This window comes from Montipora foliosa, chromosome 2 (assembly GCF_036669935.1).
Source record: "Montipora foliosa isolate CH-2021 chromosome 2, ASM3666993v2, whole genome shotgun sequence".
Taxonomy (NCBI): domain Eukaryota; kingdom Metazoa; phylum Cnidaria; class Anthozoa; order Scleractinia; family Acroporidae; genus Montipora; species Montipora foliosa.
In genome coordinates, this window is record NC_090870.1 from 41,484,497 (window position 1) to 41,506,477 (window position 21,981).

At 38.5% G+C, this 21,981-nt stretch overlaps 1 protein-coding gene across 3 annotated transcripts in view; it reads right to left on the reverse strand.

Moving 5' to 3' along the window:
* LOC137993113 (uncharacterized) overlaps positions 1–21,981 on the reverse strand; it is a 51,775-nt gene that overhangs the window by 8,602 nt on the left and 21,192 nt on the right. For 2 of the 3 annotated variants that reach the window (XM_068838790.1, XM_068838792.1), the window contains exons 6-19: positions 20,487–20,683; positions 19,564–19,642; positions 18,846–18,951; positions 17,033–17,116; positions 16,055–16,204; positions 14,579–14,698; positions 12,701–12,780; positions 10,793–10,859; positions 8,212–8,336; positions 7,529–7,600; positions 6,390–6,462; positions 4,389–4,511; positions 2,962–3,027; positions 782–864 (exon numbers count right to left, since the gene is read on the reverse strand). In XM_068838790.1, the coding sequence (XP_068694891.1) occupies positions 782–864; positions 2,962–3,027; positions 4,389–4,511; positions 6,390–6,462; positions 7,529–7,600; positions 8,212–8,336; positions 10,793–10,859; positions 12,701–12,780; positions 14,579–14,698; positions 16,055–16,204; positions 17,033–17,116; positions 18,846–18,951; positions 19,564–19,642; positions 20,487–20,683 (1,425 nt within the window). The remainder of the gene's footprint in view (positions 1–781; positions 865–2,961; positions 3,028–4,388; positions 4,512–6,389; positions 6,463–7,528; positions 7,601–8,211; positions 8,337–10,792; positions 10,860–12,700; positions 12,781–14,578; positions 14,699–16,054; positions 16,205–17,032; positions 17,117–18,845; positions 18,952–19,563; positions 19,643–20,486; positions 20,684–21,981) is intronic. The other variant, XM_068838791.1, reaches the window with a different exon arrangement.

The window sequence follows — 21,981 nt, forward strand, 5'->3', positions numbered from 1 at the left end:
ATCTGTCTTTATATAGTAACCAAAGTTATTCTCGCATTTTGATTGGTTGTTGCCTATGATTTATTAGAGGACAGACGCATGATTGACGACACCATCAACTTTATGCGAATAAAGTTTAATTCTATATTATATAAAACAATATCTTCCATATTGCCGCGCGTCTGTTCAGATTAGGGAGCTTAAGTACGCGCGTTTTTGAGACGCGGACGGCAACCGGAAGAGAACATTTCGTGTGCCAGGACAGTGTTGTCTTCCAGATTTTCATACTAATCACCTCTAACGGAGAAAAGATACTTACCAATGTAAATGTGGTTGTGTGAAGACAATTTAAAAGGAAAAACAGCTCACTTCCGGTTGCCGTCCGCATCTCAAAAACGCGCGTGCTTAAGATCCCTAATAGATCAAAGAAGACGTCAAAATGTGGTGAGAACATCAGTGACACACTCGGCTATCGCCTCGTGTGCCACATTTTGACGTCATCTGTGATCTAATACTGAACAGACGCACGGCAACATGAAATCTATTTGTTAACTTACGTAGGTTTCATTTGTTCATTTATATAATATTACACTGTATTTTATTGTAATACACTGTAAAATTAAAAAAAAAAAAGTTAATTAATTTTGTTGTCACCATTCATTGTCATTGTCTTTCATTTGACAAGTAACCCTAACCACATCTGGAAAAAGCGAGATCGTCAGGATTTGAGCTGTAATTTTCAAACGCACAATTACTGGTGACACTGGCTAACGTTGAAAAGACCTTGTCTTACACTACTGACCTTGGTTTCTCTAGAGCGCGCTGTCGGTGAGCTGTCAGCCTTAGAACCTCTCAGTAAATCTGCAGTTTTGGCTCTCCTAACCACTTCGTTAAACAAACGTCACGTCAAATTACTGCTCAGGTTAGTTTTTTAAGGTGGCTGGAACCAGTTTCACTAATTCTAAGAGACCTCCTTAAGGGTTATGACTACTATACTGTATCATGTAACAGCAATGTTTTGGTACCATACGAAACACCAATTATTGCTTAAAAAAATGCGCCCACTATTTTTACGAAGTAGGTTACCATTGCAACAGGAAAGCTCTCCAAAAACACCCTACATTATGTCTTTACTCGCTCACAACTCAAAAACGAACTCGGTGACCCCCATTTTTTATTGTAGAATAGCAATAAGCAATTGAGTCAATCGGCTTACGTAGCTTTAAATGGGGTCACCGAGTTCATGTTTTGGATATAAGTAAGCAAAGACGAACTATAGGGTGTTTTTAGATAGCTTTCATGTTGCCATGGTAACCTATTACGTCACAATTGTGGGCACATTTTGTTAAGCATTTCATATGGTCCGTAACATTGCTGTTATGTGATACAGTGTTGTAATGACAACCCTTTTTATAAGAAGGTCTCTAAAAGTAGTGAAACTGGCAGTCATCTTAATTCGATGTATTTAATCTGCACGATGGTGCAGCATCAAGCCTTTGTCTCAAAATGTATACATAAAAAACTAAATTACAAATATAAATAAACTTCCATTAAAGCACACACACTCCTATACCCAAATAAAGATTTCTCAGATAAATTTTAAAAAAAACCTGGATTGAAGCAAAATATACGTAATCAATCAAGATTTGAATAGAATTCTAATCCGTCTTAAAATTTAAAGCAGCTTTATTTTTCCAATTTGAGCTAAGTTGTTCCAGGAAATCATGGTCTCTGTCCAGTCGTACTGTGCTCTAAAGGGGAATGCCCAAGAGTTTCCGCGTGTGTTTCGCTTGGAAACATCAATGCTAGTCTTTTCGGTGATAAACGTGGCCTAGGGCGCCTCGTTTTCAAGAGCAAAAGAAAAAAGAAAAAAATTTTAACCTTAACCTTGCGACAAGCTAAAAATGTCAGAACCTCCCTTCAAGAAAATAATGATGTTAGTTGATTAAATAATTAGCCAATATCAAAAATACAATGATACTCTTTGTTTGTCCTTCCAAAATTTTGCATAAACATTGTTTTTATTTTCGCTTGGGACTTGTAATGGTCCCAAGAAAAACTGGAAACAATGCTTATACCAAGTCTTGGGGGGACAAACAAAGAATATTATGGTATTTTTGATATTGGCTAATTTGGTATTACGATATGACCCACACGGTTCCGTCGACGAAATCTTATAGATTAAACATGGCATTTACGTGAAACGGTGGGCTGCTGCTTGTCATAAAAGCATGAAAATTACGTTATTCTAACCGTCTCGCTCTTTTGAAAAGTTACTTGATACCTGCTGCCAACAAGCAAGAAACGAGTTCATATCAAACGAGTTCCTTCTATTTTTGGCAAAACGACAATTTTAGTCCGACGTTAGCCGTTTGCCGTAATTGGAGAGGTTATTATAAGCATGACCTTTACGGCCAACGGCAAACGGGAAACGGAAGGCTCCTACTTACATATCATAAAAGCGTGAAAATTCTCTCATTCTAACTTGTCTCGCTCCATTGAGAAGTTGCTTGAAATCTGGAGCGAACAGGGCAGAATTGAGCTAATGTCGAGCAGGGTTCTTACATTTTTATCAAAACCCTAATTTCACTCGTTTTTTGCCCGTAGAGCGTAAACGTCATACTTAACCTCTCTAACATCACGAGGTAACGTCTGCGGATCCGGACGGGCTGACGAGAGTCATTGCAGCCCGGGAAAAATGCCGTCTGGACCCGCTGCTACAGCTTGTTTGGAACAATTTTCTTAATTGTCGTTTTTGTCATTACTGCATAAAGTAAGTGACACCAGGGAACAAGACGAAAACGGTCTAATTATTCCGATACATTTTCGGCCAATGAGCGTTCGGAAAAAGACTACTAACTATACTCTCCGATCATGTGCATAAAAAAACCGTTGACGGTCAAAAACAAAACGCACCACCATTGGCCACTTAATAACTAAGTCAACTGAGTAAAAAAAGTTGGGTAAATATACAAAACTAACCTCTTTCCTGCTTGGCGACTGGTACGGTTTTCTTTCCATACGGATACAACGGCTTCCTGGTGGGAGCTGGAAACGATTACAGTCGACATGAGTAAAAGAACTCTCTAAAACACAACATGTCAGTTTTTTTTAAGCATACGTTCATCGATGTCAAAAAATATTTTTCAGGCCTTATTCATGTTTCTGTGTTTTCGTTTTAAAATATATTCTTTTTTATTGCGTTTTCGCCTATATACGCAAAAATCCGATCAGTGTAAAATGGTGCATTGCAGACTTTTGAAAACGCATCGTTTCAATGGTTAGGTGTAAATAGAGGATATATTGACCCAGTCACGAAAGCAAGACTCTTGAAAGAACATCGTTTTGAAAAAGCGCTGTTTTTGTCTCGAAAGGTGAAAACGGAGAATAGACGTAAACGGTTGTAAACGGCACAGGACGTCCATTTACCAGGTTCAATTGTTTGCAGCGTTTTCGAGCGAGTGATTTAGTACAAACCGTGAACCGAAGGAGAGAAGCGATCCGCGTACTTAATTAGCTGGAAAATTTAAGGAATTGTTTCTTATGGACAACTGAAGAATTCGGGTGACTCCAACAGAGCCAATTGCTTAAATTGTCCAGATAAGTCAGAGGATCACTTCTCTTTTTCGTCGATAAACCGCACTTCAATATAAATTCATTTCGTTCATTAAGTACAAACTATACGACAACGACGGTGTGTATGAAAGCACTTTCTTGATTTTCGCTGGGCACTCTTCAGTCAAGAAAAGACTTTCGAGACACATTTCAATCTTTTTTTTATCACTTCTTAACTTAGATCAATGCAGTACTACTTTCAGTTTGAAAGGATGAAAAAAACAACACAGAAATAACGCCTCGTATAATGATTTCCGCCCTTCTCCTACACGCTTGAGCCCACCACTATATAAGAATGTAACAATGAAAAGTAAAGTAATTTCAATGAAGGTTTTCTTTGGATACTCTCAGTAAAACGGCGACAAACTGCAAGGCACCACCAGCAAAGTCTGGGAAACTGATGCTACGAAGACAAGGTTCTTTTTTGCTAACTTTAACCTGATAAGGCATGACTTAATCGTGCGTCCTCGTATTTCACTTGAATTTGTAAAAATTATCAATTTCATTTTGCGTTATCATATCATTTACAGTATTTTCAGTTATTTTCAGATTTAAGTTAGGAAGAAACAAATTGCTAAATCGTAAAACATGCGCAGAGTATCCTTGAAATCCTTTCGAACTTACTGTGTAAATGAGAAAATCAACGCCGGCAGGAATAAATTTATTTCTTGTGTCTTGTGAAATAAATATTTCGTGCATTATGCTCTTAGACATTAACGCTGTTGAAATTTATTTTAATTTTACTCTGTCATTTTAACATTCATTCTTAAATTATCTAATTTTGTAAACACCACCTTTAGTTTTAGTTTTACTGCTATTCTTAGATGCTGTTGTGCCTGAAGCAGCTGTCGCGGCTGTCTTTGTGGTTGATCGTGTACTTTTCTGCCGCGTTAAACCCTTTGCTGTGCACGAGGTGTCTGTTAAGAGACATTCAGGTATCTGAGTTATTGTAGAGCCGCATAGTTTTCAAATTGGCTACAGAGGATAGATAGACATACAGATAAACAGAGGTCATGAGGACACTTCACAAACGAGCTTCTCTATAGATTCGATAATATTAAATAAAACAAAGTTACAATTCACGACTCGCAGAAGTCACAGGTCCTCAAGTGATTTGGTCTCATGTTTAGGACGTTTTAGTCCAAATGTACGCCCAAAAGTTTGTTTTTCTTTCGCGTTTTCCGGGCCTAGCCGTAATTTCCCCACGTTTAAACACTCGAAAATTATTTATAAAAGATAGACAGGGAAAGGAAAGGAAAGGAACTCTATTTACGTGTCTAGAAGATTTAGCGCTGGAGCACTAATTGGGGACACTGTAAAGTGAAATTAACAATTAACACAACAAGTCAAATGTTGGTTTTTGAGGAGAGGGGAAACCGGAGTACCCGGAGAAAACCTCTCGGTGCAGAGTAGAGAAGCAACAAACTCAACCCACATATGACGCCGAGTCGAGGAATCGAACTTGGGCCGCATTGGTGGGAGGCGAGTGCTCTCACCACTGCGCCATCCCTGCACCCCAAGGGACTCGTTTTGGAAGTGCTTTTCAGAAAGATAAAGGCCCTACAAGAGTAAATCAATTAGCAGGGCTTGTATGCGTGGCAACTTGCATTTCCCAGATAAGCTAAACAGGAAAGGTTCTAAGATTTCAGTAAGGTTTGTAACAGTGTAGCATGTCCAGTGTTACTATAAGTCGTGTAAATAAATGCTCTGTTAACAGATGGAGAGCTTTGTATGAAAAGTAATGTAAGAAATGTATTGTATACAGTGTTGAAGTGAATTTTAGCAGTAAAGTATCCGTTTGTAACATACAATTTGTGCAACAAAAACTTGAAATTTTAACAAAGATCTTAAAACTGTCTGGAAATCCATGAAATTCTGAGAAAGTTCCGCAGTTTTACGCTCAGAAATAAAATAGTTAATTGCTTTACTTGGGATAAACAGCATAATACAGCAAGATTATGGTTGCAGATTAGTTAAGATTTAAGATGGCTGGTCAGTGGTGTGTAGCTGTTATGTAATATTATAATCAAAGACACATCTTGCAAAGGAAAATATAGTTACCGAAACTGCCATTAAAATGAACTTTAAAATTCGATTTTACATTTCTTTCCATTAGATACCTTTTGTCTCAATTCTAATGTATCTTGTATAAGGCAGAAAATAGCCTTTCGATTCGAAAATTTATTAGGATTAATTTTTCAGGATTAATTCATTACTTTATCATTGAAGAATTAATAAAATTACCTTTGATTTGATGAATTATTGGATGATTGGATTGGATGTATGACAGTTTATTTCAAGTCAAGATGTTTGGACGAAAACAAAACTAGTTTCACCGATTCCCTTTTAAACAGACACGAGGTAAATCGTGGCAACATTTAATTTTTAACAACTGATGTTCCTCGCATTGGGCAGGTCAAATGACTACATCAATACATACATACATACATGTACTTAATTGACGACTCCCCACAGAGGCTTCTCATGGCCAATGAAACGAACGGAACACAATGCCAACTTTTATGAGAGCCCAACTAACCGAATTTGCAGCCCATAAGTTTACCCAGGGACTACCAGGATTCAGCCTGCGAACACAGCCGTCTCTCATCGCTGCCGGCCGCTAGAGGCGTTTCGCGAGAAAGAGCTCTCTCTCGCAAAACGCTCCCTAGTGGCAGGGAGCCATGAGTAGCAGTTGTATTGGCAGGCCAACCAGGATTAAACTCAACGAGTCTTGGACCCACTACCTCCGAAGTCAAGACAAGAACCTGCAAGCACATAATTCTCTAATATCTTACTGTATACTTCTCTCGCTGTTCTTTTTTTGGTGGGGACACTTTCACATCTTCCTTCACTACACCAAGCACTAACCTATAATGTAGCAATACCCATTTTAGAACCAACAGGCTTAATGAAAGTTCTGAGCTCAATACAACATTCATAAATATGCAGGCACTTAAGTTTGACTTTCAACCAAGGGTTTTACTTCTTACTGCCACCTGACTTGTTTTTACAGTGACAGTTGGTTTGACCACTACAAACAGAAACTGCCAAGTTCTCCTACAAGTTAATAGAAGGCACGATAGGCCATTTCCCAGTTTATTTCTGCTTCCTCTTCAAAGTGAGTCTAAGTGCGAAGTTTTTGTGATGGTGTTTAGTTCTACTTACACATGAATGAAAGCTAATTTTCAGAAAAAAAAACTTTGCACTTAGACTCGCTTTGACGAGGAGGCAGAGATGAACTCGGAAATGGAAAGTTACATTCAAAGATCCAGAAATCAGTGCTTTCCTTGTGTAAATCACTCTGTTTTAAGGCTATTATCTTGCATTTAACATTCGAAAAGCACTTTGGATTGTACTACAACTAGGTCACCAACATCCTCTTTATCACAAAAAGATCAGCAAATTGAGCACATCACTGTAAGATGACATTCATTTATTGACTTCCCCTCACTTGGTCACACATGTAACCCAGTAAATCCAGATACAATAGAGAATTATTAAATAAATGTTACCCTCATGAGCGGAACATTCAATACTTTAGATTAACAACACTGATCATACTTTATTGACCTGCTACAATATATCACACATTCCTTTCTAAGATCATACTGTTCATGATCACCTTTGTGAAATTATCCCCAAAAAGATCTCATTCTAATATTATGTATAATTATTATACATAGATGTAGATTTCCTGCATGTTGTCATCTAATTTTCCTCTTTTTCCCAGTTTACAATAATGCATATCCCAAAGAATAACACTGTTCAAGGGATAAACAACCAAAAAATTGCAGCAAAGAATAAAATTGAACCGCCAGTAATGAAACTGATATTTATTAATAAACTGTATCAGCATCTGGATTATCATCTCATCCATTTCAAGCTCACGCCACAAACTCTTAACTAGACCTTATGACTCTGTGAATAAACTCACTGTAACTGTATACTCCGTATTGGCTTTAAGAGCTTTTGCAGTGCATGACTTCTCGACTCCACTGTACACCGCCTACATTGTAACAAAGAACAAACATCAAATTAGTTGTGTTTCAAATACTTACTCTTTAGAAGTGTAAAATTTGTACTTCAATCCTGGGATAGTTATTAGTACCAAACAATAATGAAAAGCGCAGAGACAGTTAATTGTAGATGCTGATTGGTAGGTTATGTCACACATCAATTGATTTCGTTTGATTGATGGATGCTTGAAGATGTGAGTCTGCAGAAATTGATAATCGCAGCAACAGATCTTTAAAGACCCACTAAAGAGAAAAAAAATTCAAAATCTCTGAAGAATCTTTGAAATCTTTGTAGCAACTATATTTCACAACGACCTTTCAAAAAGATTCTTCAGAGAATCTTAAGAACGAAGGTACAACTAGCCATAAACACAAAAAGCCTAGCAAGATCTGCAAAGGCAAGAAACCTGTGGATTGGAAAGGATACTAGAAAGGATCATGAAAAAAAACTTGACAATAACGTTTATTGAGGATCCATTTGGAAATCTTCCATCTTCACCTGAGAAGGTTATTAATACTTAAGGGAATTTACTGAACATTTCCTGATCATCATGACAAAATGATTAAATATTGTATCTTAAGCCCTAATAAACAAACATACCACATCATCAACCCTGACTTCAAAACTGTTTATTCTGCCAAGTGGCCTGGGAGGACTCTCCCATGAGATGAGTAGTTCATGGCGTCCCAGTACCTGAACTACTGGCTTGGGAGGAGCATGTGATGCTGAAAGAAAATACCATCACACCTTTTGTTTAGTAGCATGGTGATAACACAATATTGATTTAAAATATTAAGTTTAAAATTCCTGCATTTCCTTTAAACAAGGCAACAGGAGAAAAAAACTAAAAAGCTCTAGCCACTGCTTTACCAACTGAGTTAAGAGGCCAGATGGGAGCAGGCTATTGGTATACGAAAAAAAGATAAACATGCTGAGCCAAAGACTGGTTAAAGGGGAGTAGCATGCAGCTTGTGAATCATAAACGGTTGCTGTTAAGTGGGGCCTAACAGTACTATGGATATAGAATGTGTTATATCCAGTCACAGTGACTTTGCCAAACAGACTTTAAGCACATACCCCCACATAGAAAGAGAATAATTATTATTTTTTACCAAAACGGGAACCTAACACAAAACTGTTGGTTAAGGTCACCTTTGCTGTAGGTACTAATCCACAATAGGCCACAGGAAAGCAAATCAGAAAAATTTAAAGTTTTATATACCTTAGCTCAGTTTGTGGAGCAAATTATATGTTCAAAAAATAAAAAGGCCTCTTCTTCTCAGCTTTTACCTTCTACCTTTAGTTTAGTCAACTGAGTTTGAAAATGTTTTTCTGGTAGGAGTAGATCGCGATCAAGGAATGGGTGATTGGTGTACCTGAGACTCCTTCTCATAATAAGTGTGTCTACCAGTTGAAGCTCAGAGACGTTCAGTGAGATGGAGTCAGAATTGGGATGCCCGCCTCTGGTGATTGTCATTAAATTGGGGGAATTTTCACATGGACAAGTATGTCTAGCTTGAGCGACTTTTCCTTTCAGTAGGAGACCATGATAATTGGTTTGTGTGTAAAAATATGCGCAAGACCTGGTTGGATAAGTTGCATGATATCAACTGAAGTAAAGCTATGATCCTCACAGTTATGGATGCAATTTTAGCAATTGCGTAGAGAAGCCTGAAAAATTCTGGTCTTCAACAGGGTTTGAACCTGTGACCTCGCAATACCAGTGTGATGCTCTAACCAACTGAGCTATGAAGCCACTGACGTTGGGAGCTGGTCATATTGTGGGTTCTAATTTTCCTGTGAGGAATGAATCACTGGACAAAATGATATATGAAATGAATCATTTACTGAACTGCGCATATGAAATCAAGTAAAGCATAGTATTCTCTAGGCAATTGCTATGCATCCATGGATTCTATAACTGCGAGGATCATAGCTTTAATTACTTTATTTCATATCCACAGTTCAATATATGATTCATTTCATATATAATTTTGTTCATTGATTTGAATTCCTCACAGGAAAATGACAACCCACAAAATGACCAGCTCCCAACGTCAGTGGCTTCATAGCTCAGTTGGTTAGAGTGTCGCACCGGTATTGCGAGGTCACAGGTTCAAACCTTGTTGAAGACCTGAATTTTTCAGGCTTCTCTCTGCGATTGCTAAAATTGCATCCATAATTGTGAGGATCACATCTTTACTTGATTTCATATTTGCAGTTCAGTATATGATTCATTTCATATATCATTTCGTTCATTTGCATGATACAATACCGCTCAAAAGTTACCACCTCGCGACGCGTTTCCTGTCCCGTGCGACGCGATTCCTGTAGCACACAACGTGATTCGCGGTGCGCGCGAGGGTGGTAATTTACTTTTGAGTGGTACTGTATGTCAGTCTTTCATGAGGACTAAATGATTAAATTCCTCGGTCACAGAATTCTCTTGTTTGGGTGCATTTGTGTAAAATACAGGAGCATTATGCCTCATTTGCAACAGGAATTAAGTGCATTATAATTCTTCTTCGTGTACAACTCTAGGGTCACTTGTTCCTCTTTGAAATTTAATACACATAAAAGAAAAACACCAGAAGTTGAGCCTATATGTGAAGGTTAAATACATGTACGTACTTCAAGATTCTTAGAGCTTTTCTTAGTCATATCCTCAGTTCATTTACTTGATTATAACAGGATTTGTAACTACCGCAGCCCTCACAATAAAAATTTCAAGAACCTATAGGGCGTTTATTTTGAGGGTACTAGGTGTGAAATGAAACCTTGTTATTATAAGGGAATGTAATAACTTTCAGTTATGAGCACTGGCTGTTAAAAAAGGCAGAAATCCTGTAATTACAAAAAATGCCACCCTCTTTTAGAACAAATTAAGAGAAATCCCAAACATGAACCACAAAATTAAAACTGAACAACAAGTGCTCCATCTGCTACAACCGGGTTGAAAGGAGTTGCCAGTCATGAGAAAATGATTCAATTGATTTTCCTTTCACTTTGTCACACATCACAGATGTTCTGACTAATAATTTATTACATTAGTGATGCATGACAAAGTGCATGACAAAGTCTTCTGTCCACTGGCAAACCTTTCAGTTGTCAATACCTATAAAAACCAGGGTTTCTAAGGCATTAATATCACAGCATGTTTTTGGAGCATTTCCTCACCAACCTAAGTCATCAGTTGCTGCTGTAAGAATGGCAGGTTCACCTCGTCCCTTGCTTGTCAGTGCAAACACCTAAACCAAGATCAAAATTATTAACAAAAATAACAATAGTATTCACTGGATTATAATCTTGCACAAAACAAAATATTAAGCCAATGGTAGTCTTTACACCTGGCTGTTAAGTAAGACTTAAGAGCGGCTAAATTTTACTTATTAAACCAAAAATGCCTGTGTGAAGGCCTAAGTAAAATCTCAAGTTATTTTACTTTGCATCTCATTAAAGTCGAAAAGTTGAAACGATGCAAGTAAAGTACTAACAGACAAGTGACTTGAAAACCATGCTTACGACCGACTTGCGGTTTCTTGAGCTGCACCAGGAGGTCTAAACATGTCAACCTTTTATAACGGTCAGTGCGCAAACGTGGTATGGTGAAAGTACACAAGTGTCTAAGATTGTAAGAGGCCTTATGTCTTGGGGGGACAAGATTGCTAAAACGCTCATCACTTAAAATTGATTGAAAGAGTTTAAAACATAGTGTTTCACATCTACTCTGTAGGGTTTTGAGGCCAAAGCGGGCAAGATTATTGCAATAACTGTGCCCTGGAGAAATAACATTAAGCGTCTGCTTTTGAATTCTCTCGAGGTCCTCGCTGAGATAGCTAGGTATGGCGTGGTGGAACACGGGTGCACAGTATTCAAGTACCGGTCTTACACAAGTACAATAAAAATTCACAATGTCTGACGATGGGACACCGGCCTTGCGCAGAAGTACTAGAAAGTACATGCGTTTGTTTGCTTTCGTTATGATTTCTCCTATGTGATTGTTCCAAGTTAGGTTGTTCGATATAGTTAGACCTAGGATCTTAGCGTTCTGAACAACTGTTAAATTCTTGTCACTAACAACCAATGACTCAAAAGGGTGTTTGAATTTCTTAAAGTCAATAACAAGTTCTTTACATTTGGCTGCATTCAGTTGCATCAGATTGCATGAAGACCATTCTGCCACGTAATTGACAGCATGTTGGGCGTGGCTGTCCTTTTCCCTAGGAACGATCTCAGCAATAGTAGTATCATCCACATATTTCCAAGTAGGGACGCCAGGGATCCTCAGGTCGTTGATCATAAGTAAAAATAACCAGGTTCCTAATTTGGTTCCTGCTCAAGCTCAATAACGAGCGTATCAGTTGTGGAAAGCTTCAAAGGTATTATCAGTAAAGTTCAAATTATCTGCTTAACACTCCCTGCCCTTCCGCTAGCTATGACCATGATATGGCTGAGTTGATCTGTCTCCTTTACCTCCCTGAAGGGTGCCAATAATAATTATTATAGTTTTCACTGTCTTAACCCCTGGCAATTTTACTCATCAATAGGGGCTGCCTCGAGGTTGAAAGAGTTAAGTACAGCCTGATGCCACAAGCTATAAAGGGTTATATGCAAGCCCTATAATAATGGCACAGTGTTTCTCTTACACCCCACACACACTATCTCTTGCTACTTTTTAATGTGGAACAAGTCACAAATAGCATCTTTTGGGAACTGTTCTTCACTTTGTCAGCCGACAGTATCTTTTGGGAACTGCTCTTCACTTTTACCAAGTGCAGAGACCCTCTTCGTATACCAGCCCTACCAATACCAAATATTTTTTTAAACCACTTTTTCCTTCTCAGATCTAGACTGTATGGAATATAGAAATTAAGATCTAGGAGTTGCCACCAATTTTTAGCTGGAACATTGTTTTTAAACATGCAATAAAAAGTGTTGAAATGTGTCAATAATATTTGATAATTGCACCACCATCAATGATATTGGATTATTGCATAACCAGGAAGCCTTACATAATTTTATATAAACAGCATTGCCAGAAGTAAAATGTGTAAAATGTAGTTTTTCACCATTATTAAGCTGTACTGACCTGAAAAGTAAACTCGGTATCAGCAGGCAAACTTGACAAGATGAAGTAATTCTCTTGAATCTCAAAGTTGTAAGTCTTCCCTACAGGGAGAGTGGAAAAAAAGAGTTGGCTACAGAAGCAGACTGCTAATCATGGAAGGCTGCTGTTTTAAACAGTCTTGTCCAAAACTATTTTAATAAGGGAAGCATTGCAGTTTATAACCCAATAAAGGTAAGCTGGAAAAATTCAAGTGTTCTCATGCACTCAGAAAATCTAAAGAATCTCTAAAAATCCTGCAAGAGAGGAGAGAGATAAACCAAATACCAGGCAAGGGAGTGAGCTAAGCAATTATGTCTCATGTGTGGCAGTTTGGTATGAAGGAATTTGCCTTGGGAGGCCACAAGGGCAATTTGCATTGTGTTTGACATGCACATTAATTTTTCTCACAACACAAGGAAGATTTCTTCCCAAGCTTGATCACACATCAGGGAAAAGAATAAGCAGAAATACTGAGATAGGCACGCCTTTTGCATGGAGTAATGTTACAGTATTATCAAGAGACTCGATCACACTTCTGGGAGTGTTGGTCTCTGTTACCAAAATATTTAACACTTTTTTGGTACCCTTCTCTTGAACAGCAAAGAATTAACAACAAGTGGGAATACTTAAAGGTATTTTCAAAAATTATTGTATTAAGATAACATCAATTAAAAAACCAGCTTAAACAACTTTCTAGGGGCTATTTCTAATGTTACTATTGGGAACATCAATATACCCAAAAGAATGTGCTGTGAGTCTCACAATACAGGAGGGTCAAGTGTTAATTGATAATCTTTGACTAGGAAGGTTTGGTTGAATGCATCAACCTTAATTTTATAGGCATGAGGTAGAGTAAGAGGGCCCAATCATAAGTGTGGTGCACAGTGAGAAAATGATGATGATGGTGAATGTTGATGTTGATCATCACAAAGATGATAATATGAAAAATTGAGTGACTTAAGATCTGAATGAAAACCAAGCAAAAACAATATTCTGAAATGACAACAATAAACTTGACTGGTATTCTACAGTGTATGATCAAAGTGACTATATGAGCCACTTAGACTGAATTATGGAAAGGTGTCAATGTTGAGCGTTGTTCTCAGGGTATTCCTTCTTCGGGAGAAGACACCCAGTGGCAGATCCAGACCAGGGGGGGGGGGGATGGGGGGTTGGCCCCTCCCCTGGATCTGCCAAAGACACCTTGGGAATGAGGTTGTTTGCATTTATTCATTGGTTATTGACAATAATAAAAATGTGGCTGTTACAAAGATGAGTGCTGATTTACTATTAGTACTGTCGTAAAAATATCAGGACATTTTGATTTGATAATTGCCGTGCATAGGTTTTAGGTAGCATATATGTCCCACAAAGAAAGTGGATGTATTGTGTACCAGTAGTGAAAACTGTGATGGCAAAATGGCACATAAGTACTACAAATACAGAGACAATTTTTAAGAACCTTAATTGACAGTAACAAATCCCAGTGAAGTTTAGAGGATAGTAACTTCACACAGACCCTAGACTGCAAGAGAGTGCCTAATCGGCATGGGTGGGTGGGTCGTGAGTCATGGGTCCGAGATCCTCCATGAATACACGTCATGTATACATACTTTTAACCCTAACCCTAACCCTAAACCCTAAACCCTAAACCCTAAGTCTTAGGGCAATTGCAAATTTGGGCCGAGCACTGAAGGAGCTAATATTATATATCTATTTTTATCTTCAAACGTGACCCACGACCCACAAACCACGACCCACAACCCACAACCCACCCACCCACCCACGTGATTTAGCCTCACCCAAACTTCAATTTTTATTATGCCATCTCTCTGTACTGATGATAATGCCTTTACTCACCTTGTACATCAACTTGATAACCCTTCAAAACTCCATTTGATATTGCTGGAGGTTGCCATGCAATCTTAATCTGTGATGTTGTTTTTGAAAGAACTTGAAGACCCTGAGGAGCACTAGGAACTATAACAGTAAAGAGTAACAGAAAAGGTGTGGATAACCACAGTTACTGTGTAGCTGAGTTGCCATGATTACATTATAAAGATTAGAACATAGACCCTTTGCATAAATGGTGCCCAAATTTGAATAACAATACTTGATACATCCTTAGCCTCACATTCATGAGAAAAATCCTTTGTCTTGAAACATAAACACAAGGCTAAGTAAAGGATGTATACAGTATTGTTACTCAAATTTGGGTGCCATTTATGCAAAGGGTCTATTACTGATGGCTAAATAATAATAATAATAATAATAATAATAATAGTAATTATAATAGTAATTATTAAATTATTATTATTATTATTATTATTATTATGTACAAAATATTAAAAAGGACATCAGCTGTTCAGTTGGGCAATTGCACTAAGTGTAAATGAATTCCTATGTCTATCAGTTCCTGATGATATCCTTAGATAACTTCCTTTTTTCAATCCGTAATATTATTGTGTTGTGGGCTGATATGAACTTTAAGCATGAAATTGGGTGAGTTTCATCCGCCATTATACACTTTAGTTCACATAGAGTAATATAACTCCTCTTGTGGACAGGCAGGGCAGGAAGTCCCGAGGAAGTATTTTAAAACTTCTTGATTGAACTCTTTGTAGTTCATTCTAGTAAGTAATGTAGGAGACAGCGCAAAATGGCGGCCCAATGCTCTAAGATTAGTAGCTAGAATCCAAAACGATTTAAAATCCAAAATTCACATTTTGAATACCGTCTTAAATGAACTGTTTCACGATAAAGTTTAACAACCTTTTTATTATGCAACTACATTCTCGTCACCAGAGCCGCGGATCTTATGTCTGCGCATGACCCCACTAGTAGGCTCTGGGAAAGTTAATGTAGGAGAACATGTGCCGTAGGGTTCTTACAGCCAACAATTGGCTATTTGAACCTTACGGCGCCTGTTCTCTGCTCATGCTAACATGAATGCACCAATCAGACACACTTGTCATGATTGTTCTTTACGAAAACTAATGAGAAGACACTTTGTGTCAGGGCTTCCCAGAGCTCTTATGCGCAAAAGAGAAGAGCTCTGGGGTCGAGATTGTATGCAACTACAGAAATTAATAAAAATCAAAAATGGGTAAAACTGATACTCAGTCTGGTATCTTGATACACAATTATTATAGCAAACAAGGCATGCATACCACTCTTGCAGTAGGGAAGACAAGATCCTTAATGGAGAAGGTGGTGGCGAATCAAGATCACTAACACCCGGTAATCACCAGCAATCAATCAAAATATTAAATTTTAAGGTATTTTTCCACAAATAAAATGTGCACTTAAGTCTTGTTTCTGTGCTCAGAAACTGACCTGATTCAAGAGTTGCAATAGTCACAACATCACTCAAAGGGCTGTCATCACCATCAGTGCTAGCTTGAAGATAAAAACTGTACTTTGTGGCTGGTGTGAGGTCATTTGCTATATAACTTGTTTTTGGACCAGAGTAAATGGCAACTTCACCTGATTAAAAAATTGCATTAAATTCACATTAATTCTAAGGAACTCACTTTAAGTTTCTCAATAAATGGCACAACATTTTATCACAAGAAAATGGAGTTTAAAGGTTCTCTGCCCTGCTTAAGAATAGGGAGCTTTAGCAACGACGACCGGAATGGCAACGAGAAATCATAAATTTGTGTTATTGCAATCACTTCGAGACTATTTCAAGCTTTATAATATCCATGGATGACATAGGTGTAGCAGTCCCTCAGGAATGAAACCGTTACAAGCGGCACTTAATTTAGGAGAGAAAATGAAAATTTTTCTCCCGAGTGCTGACGTTCTCCTAAAACCTCAAGTTTGGCTATTTCACGCTTTTGTTTTACAGACGACGGCAAAGAAATGGACAAAAATGAAAAATGCATGATTGTGCAGAGTGTGCAAAGCTATTGTTTTTGCCCACTAAATATGCACATTTGTGACGTTCCCATTGCCGTCGCCGTTGCCTTTGCTAAAGCCCCCTAATGTTTGTCCTGAGGTAACCCAGCTTCCCCTCTCCACTTTTAAAACCAGTGTCATATATGTAACTTAACTTTAACTTCATCGATTTACTGTAGATTATGAAATTTAAAGAATTAAGACTCCGGCGCTTCATCAATTGGCATTACCGGTAAGTGGAATTTAATTTAATAATAATACATTATAATACTGAAATTTAATGTAATTTACCCAAGGCAATGCTGGTTCAGCATTAGGAAGTAATGTTGGGATTGATCCTCCTCCATGCCCATGTTACTGATAACAGTGTAATATTTTAAATACTATTGACTGCTTAAATAAATTTCTTACCATTGAAAAGCCAGTATGTCACATCAAGCCCACTCTTTGGGTGAATGGCCTCCCATGTCACAACCACACTACAGGCACTCTCAACTATCACAGAGAAAACAATAAATTAAACTAACTGCACTTCATTTTAATAATACTTGGGATATGAAATTGCCAACAAATTTTTTATAAATTTATTACAAAACTACAGACAGGTATAACTACAACCCTAGCCAAAAATTAATCATTCAGGTCAGCCAACCACAGCCCACTGACTCTTGAACTGCCCTCAACTCCATTGACGAGTAAAATCATCTGGCGTGAGACAGAATAAAATACATTAAGTCTCTCTCCCAGGGGTCAATGCCAGGTTAAGAATTTTTTTTTCCACTGGCAATGCATGTAAACAATGGTAATTTTTCTAATAAGAAAATGATGATAGCTGACACTCAAATCTTGGAAACAGATTGAAATAAAAGTACATTGTCAGTGCCGGGAGAGAAAAGATGACAGTGAGAGACTTGAGTTTGATAAATGTCCCAACAAATTTGTTCAGGGGAAGACAACTCGCAATTTTACTCCAGTAATTATCTAGCAGAGATCATGAAACAGAAACACAGGAGCCATTGAAAGACAGGAGACCATCTATCAACAATTTATAAACAAACAGATAGAGTGGTTTTCAATTGAGTGTCGAAAGTAATTAGATAATTACTTTGGTTTATGATTACTTCACTCAGTGATTGGTTCAAAGTTCTCGTGCCACTTTTTCAACCAATCAGAAGTGAAACCAAAACCAATCGTGGCTCACGCGTGCACATTTTTCCCACACTTTGTGTTGGCTACGTTTAATTACTTTGAGTTTTGATTGGTGTACTGGATTGTCCCCATCCTTTTTGATTGGCCAAAGTAATTACTTTGGTTTTGGTTTTACGACACTCATTCGAAAACCGCTCTAAGTGAAAACACAAACAACAAGACAGCTTCACATAAATTACATGTATTATGTACACTCCTTTCCATTTCATTCGGTACCCAAAATGAAAGAATTATTCCCAGTATTGAAAGCCTACCTGCACCCAAGCTGGACCTGCTTCTTTTTCTACTGTGTAAGTTTGTATTGATTTTCGATGACTAATCAAGTTTGACTTTTCCCAATCCATATTTTTTCGTGCAAAAATACATAACAATTATACTTATTTTATACCTGAGCCTCTGGCTCGGATAGCGAGGGCACGCTGCAACCTCATCCCATGCATTGACACTAGGTAAGGTAAAGTCTGCTACATTAGCCTAGAAGGCCCACCAGGCCGGCGCTTACCCGGTTTCTGTAGCATGAAGCACTACTTCCCCCTGGATGGGATGCTAGTCCATCACAGGGTTACCCCCAGCGTTAAATTCACTAGTACCCATTTATACACCTGGGTGGAGAGAGGCACCGTGAGAGTAAAGTGTCTTGCCCAAGAACACAAGACACTTTACTCTCACGGTGCCTCTCTCCACCCAGGTGGGTGGGTACCGGTGAATTTAATGTACTGCTTTCTGAAAAGCTCCTGTAATCAAAAACATGTCACGGCAGAAGTCGTTTGATTTCAGGTGACTGGAACTGGGTTTCAACTGAAAAATAAACACTGTCAGCCAAATGCTTTAATAATTATACATAACAAACTACTAACTAATCTTGCTCAAGCCATATTGGGGAATATTGGTTGCTCTTGTACACACCCTTGCTGTCCTTGGTTCAGACAGCCATAACCTCAGGCTACCGGTAATAATCCCCTGTCAAGCCTTTAATTGTGCCTGGTTTATAGAAAACGGGTTCATTGATCGTTACCTTTAACATTGGGTGGTTTTGGTTTAGGTAACTTTTCCAATATTGCTACAGCAGCTCCAGCCTCCTCCCTGGAATCACCTTTAAGATCTGGTCTTTCCAACAGTGTCTAGTCAACAAAAACATTACAATACAGCAATGGTATAAATATTTGATTTTCAAAACAAAAGATCGATCACACTCGTTAATGAAACACATTAAGCAGTTGTAATATTCGTGTCTTGAATTTTGCTTAATGGATTGACCTGATTTTTACTGACATCAAACAGACAGATGGTATTCTTCAGGCAAAGCAACAACTGAAGTTTTCCAGAGCTGAAGCTGATTCAAATTTGGGTAGACCAAACCGCCAATTCCAAATTTAATTTAGCAAGTGCTGTCGTTGAAGTTGTTTGCAATTAAGATATGATTTTTTTCATTTATGCCTTAAGTTCAACCCACAAAAGGATTTCCATCTTTGATCAAGCAACGCAGAGCTGGCCTTAAGGTAATTCCTTTAGTTAGTATTGCATTGCGCATCCCCACTGCGCACAATTTCCTGCTCACACGTAAACAAGCACGGTGACCCCACTTTTTTATTGCATTTTTTAAATGTTCATATCATGAATGTTAATTATGCCAAGTTTCCAAAAAAGTTTGATAGTAGAACAACTTCAAGGGAATTACCTTAAAGTAGTTGAGTTTGTTTTTGCTGGATCAGCTTTCAATGGACTGTACTCACCTGTAATGATTGTTTCACCTTTGGCTGTGTCCTCAAGTAAAGACAACCACTCTTCTGGCAGGCAAGGGTATGGAGCATCCTACAATGAAACAAGATACAGAGTTAAGTGCCATAAAAGCAAGAATGATCAGTGCACTTAAGAGCTGGAAAGTTATAAGCAATAATATTATTTCAGCCCGCAAAAACGTTAACATGCTTTTAGTTTACTGTTTTATGTGCAAATTATAAAGCATGGGGTTACTCAGGGGACTATAATTGAAGCATTCGATGAATTACTTTTTAAGGAACAAGAAAGATTGTGGTTGTGTTTTCAACTGCCTTTGACACAGAGCATTCACCCAGTGTATTAAACTATTACAAAAGACAAGCTTGTATGGCATACATGTAAGAAACCAGACAGAGCACTTAATGGACATCAAAGCAAACCAGACCACAAACTAGTTTACAAAAACTGGTACAAAGACCAAAACAATATTTATATTCTACCCAGAACCTTTCAGGCCCGGGGGGAGGGGGGGGGGGACTCCCATATGGAAAAGATGGGGATGCTAGTCAGAAATTTTGAATTTAACCCCTAAAGGAGACCATCTGGGCGTGGCTCAAGCTTTTTGTGACCCCTAAAGGAGACCAATCTGGGCGTGGCTTAAGCAAATTTTGACCCCTAAAAACAAGTTAAAAAGAAAATTTGACTTCTGTTTCTCTTTGCGTAATTCTGTGTTTCTTCGCGGAGCCCTAAACAAGACCTTGGCGGCTTAAAATATTGGCGCTTTGCCCGGAACACCCTAACCGAGACCAAAATCCCAAATTTACACCCCTAAGCAAGACAACGAGCACCCCCATCTGTTTCATATGGGAGTCCCATCCCCCCCCCCCCCTTACCCCGGGCTTTCAGTTAGGATGAGTATTCCAATAAGAGGACTTACATTGATGAAAACCATATGCTCTCTTCATCTTTGTAACCCAAGAGAGTACAAAGCACTTCCACTACACTGTTGATATCGCTATGTTCCAAAAGTCGGCAATGTCCTTGAGCTAGGGATGCAATGCAGCTTAAGGCAAAACAGGCATTCTTGCAACAGCCAGAGTCACCAGAATGAAGCATGTCAATAAGTGAGTTAATCTGTTAATAAAAAGTATTACTATTTTACAATTAAAAACATTTGTTTCCTGCTCCGGAAGCATAATAAAAGTTAAAAAAGTTTTACAAACTCGGAGCTAAAAGTTAAAACTTATGAAATATTTCGTCCGTTTTCAACCGGACTTCATCAGTCAATGATGTGAATGTTAAAAAGATGAATTTTAAAAAGGTTTTTTAACGTCTCTTGGGGGTTAGAATTGTGTCATAGATGGCTGCTAATTCGTAACCATTGTCTCTGTTTAACGCCGGTTTCGTAAGTTTAATTTGAATAGCTTCTTTTATCCTGCGTTTGAAGGTGTTAACTTCGGTTGATAGTACTTTTGTCTTATTTGGGTTCACCGAGTGGCCCTCCAGGCGACAATGCTCGTGAATAGCTGATGAACTTCTTGATTGGTGTTCTTTTACCCTGATTTCCAGAGAGCGGGCCGTTTCGCCAACGTACTCCTTCTTACACTTCTCACAATGGATCTGGTACACAGTACCGCATTTCTTGAGATTGACAGTTGTGTCCTTGACACGTACCAATTGTGATCTTAGAGAATTGACGGGTTTATGAATAAGTGTAACCTCATGTGACTTGAAAGCTCTTTGCAGGCGTTCCGAGATTCCTTTGATGTATGGCGTTGATGCATAGATTTTCTTCTCGTTTTGAGGCTCTTCGGTATCCTCTGTTGTAGATTTTGGATGTGGTATTGTTAGCATCCATTCTGGATAGTTATTCATTTTTAGAGCTTGCTTGACGTGCTGTGTTTCTCTAGTTCTGTCATCGTTTTCCGTAACCAAGGTCTGAGCTCTCAACATCAGGGTGTTAACCACAGCTCTTTTGTGTTGTAGATGATGGTTTGATTGGAAGTTTAGGTACTGGTCCGTGTGCGTAGGTTTGCGGTACACGGAGATCTTGGTAGAACCATCTTGGTTAATACTCACACAGGTATCAAGGAAAGGAATCCTGCCATCCTTTTCTTGTTCCGAAGTGAACTGGATATGTTGGTCAATGGAGTTTAGATGTTCTGAGAAGGAATCGACGGCGTTTTCGTGAATCTTGGCCATCATGTCATCCACATATCGATACCACATAGTTGGAGGGGTGGGGGCGGTGTCCAGAGCTCTGCTCTCGAACTGTTCCATGTAGAGATTGGCCACTACAGGGGAAATTGGAGACCCCATGGCGGCTCCTTTCTTTTGTTTGTAGAATTCACCCTGGAATGTGAAGTATGTGCTCGAGAGGCACATCTCTAGTAGAACAGATAATTGGGCGATGTCTAACGGGCATCTATCCG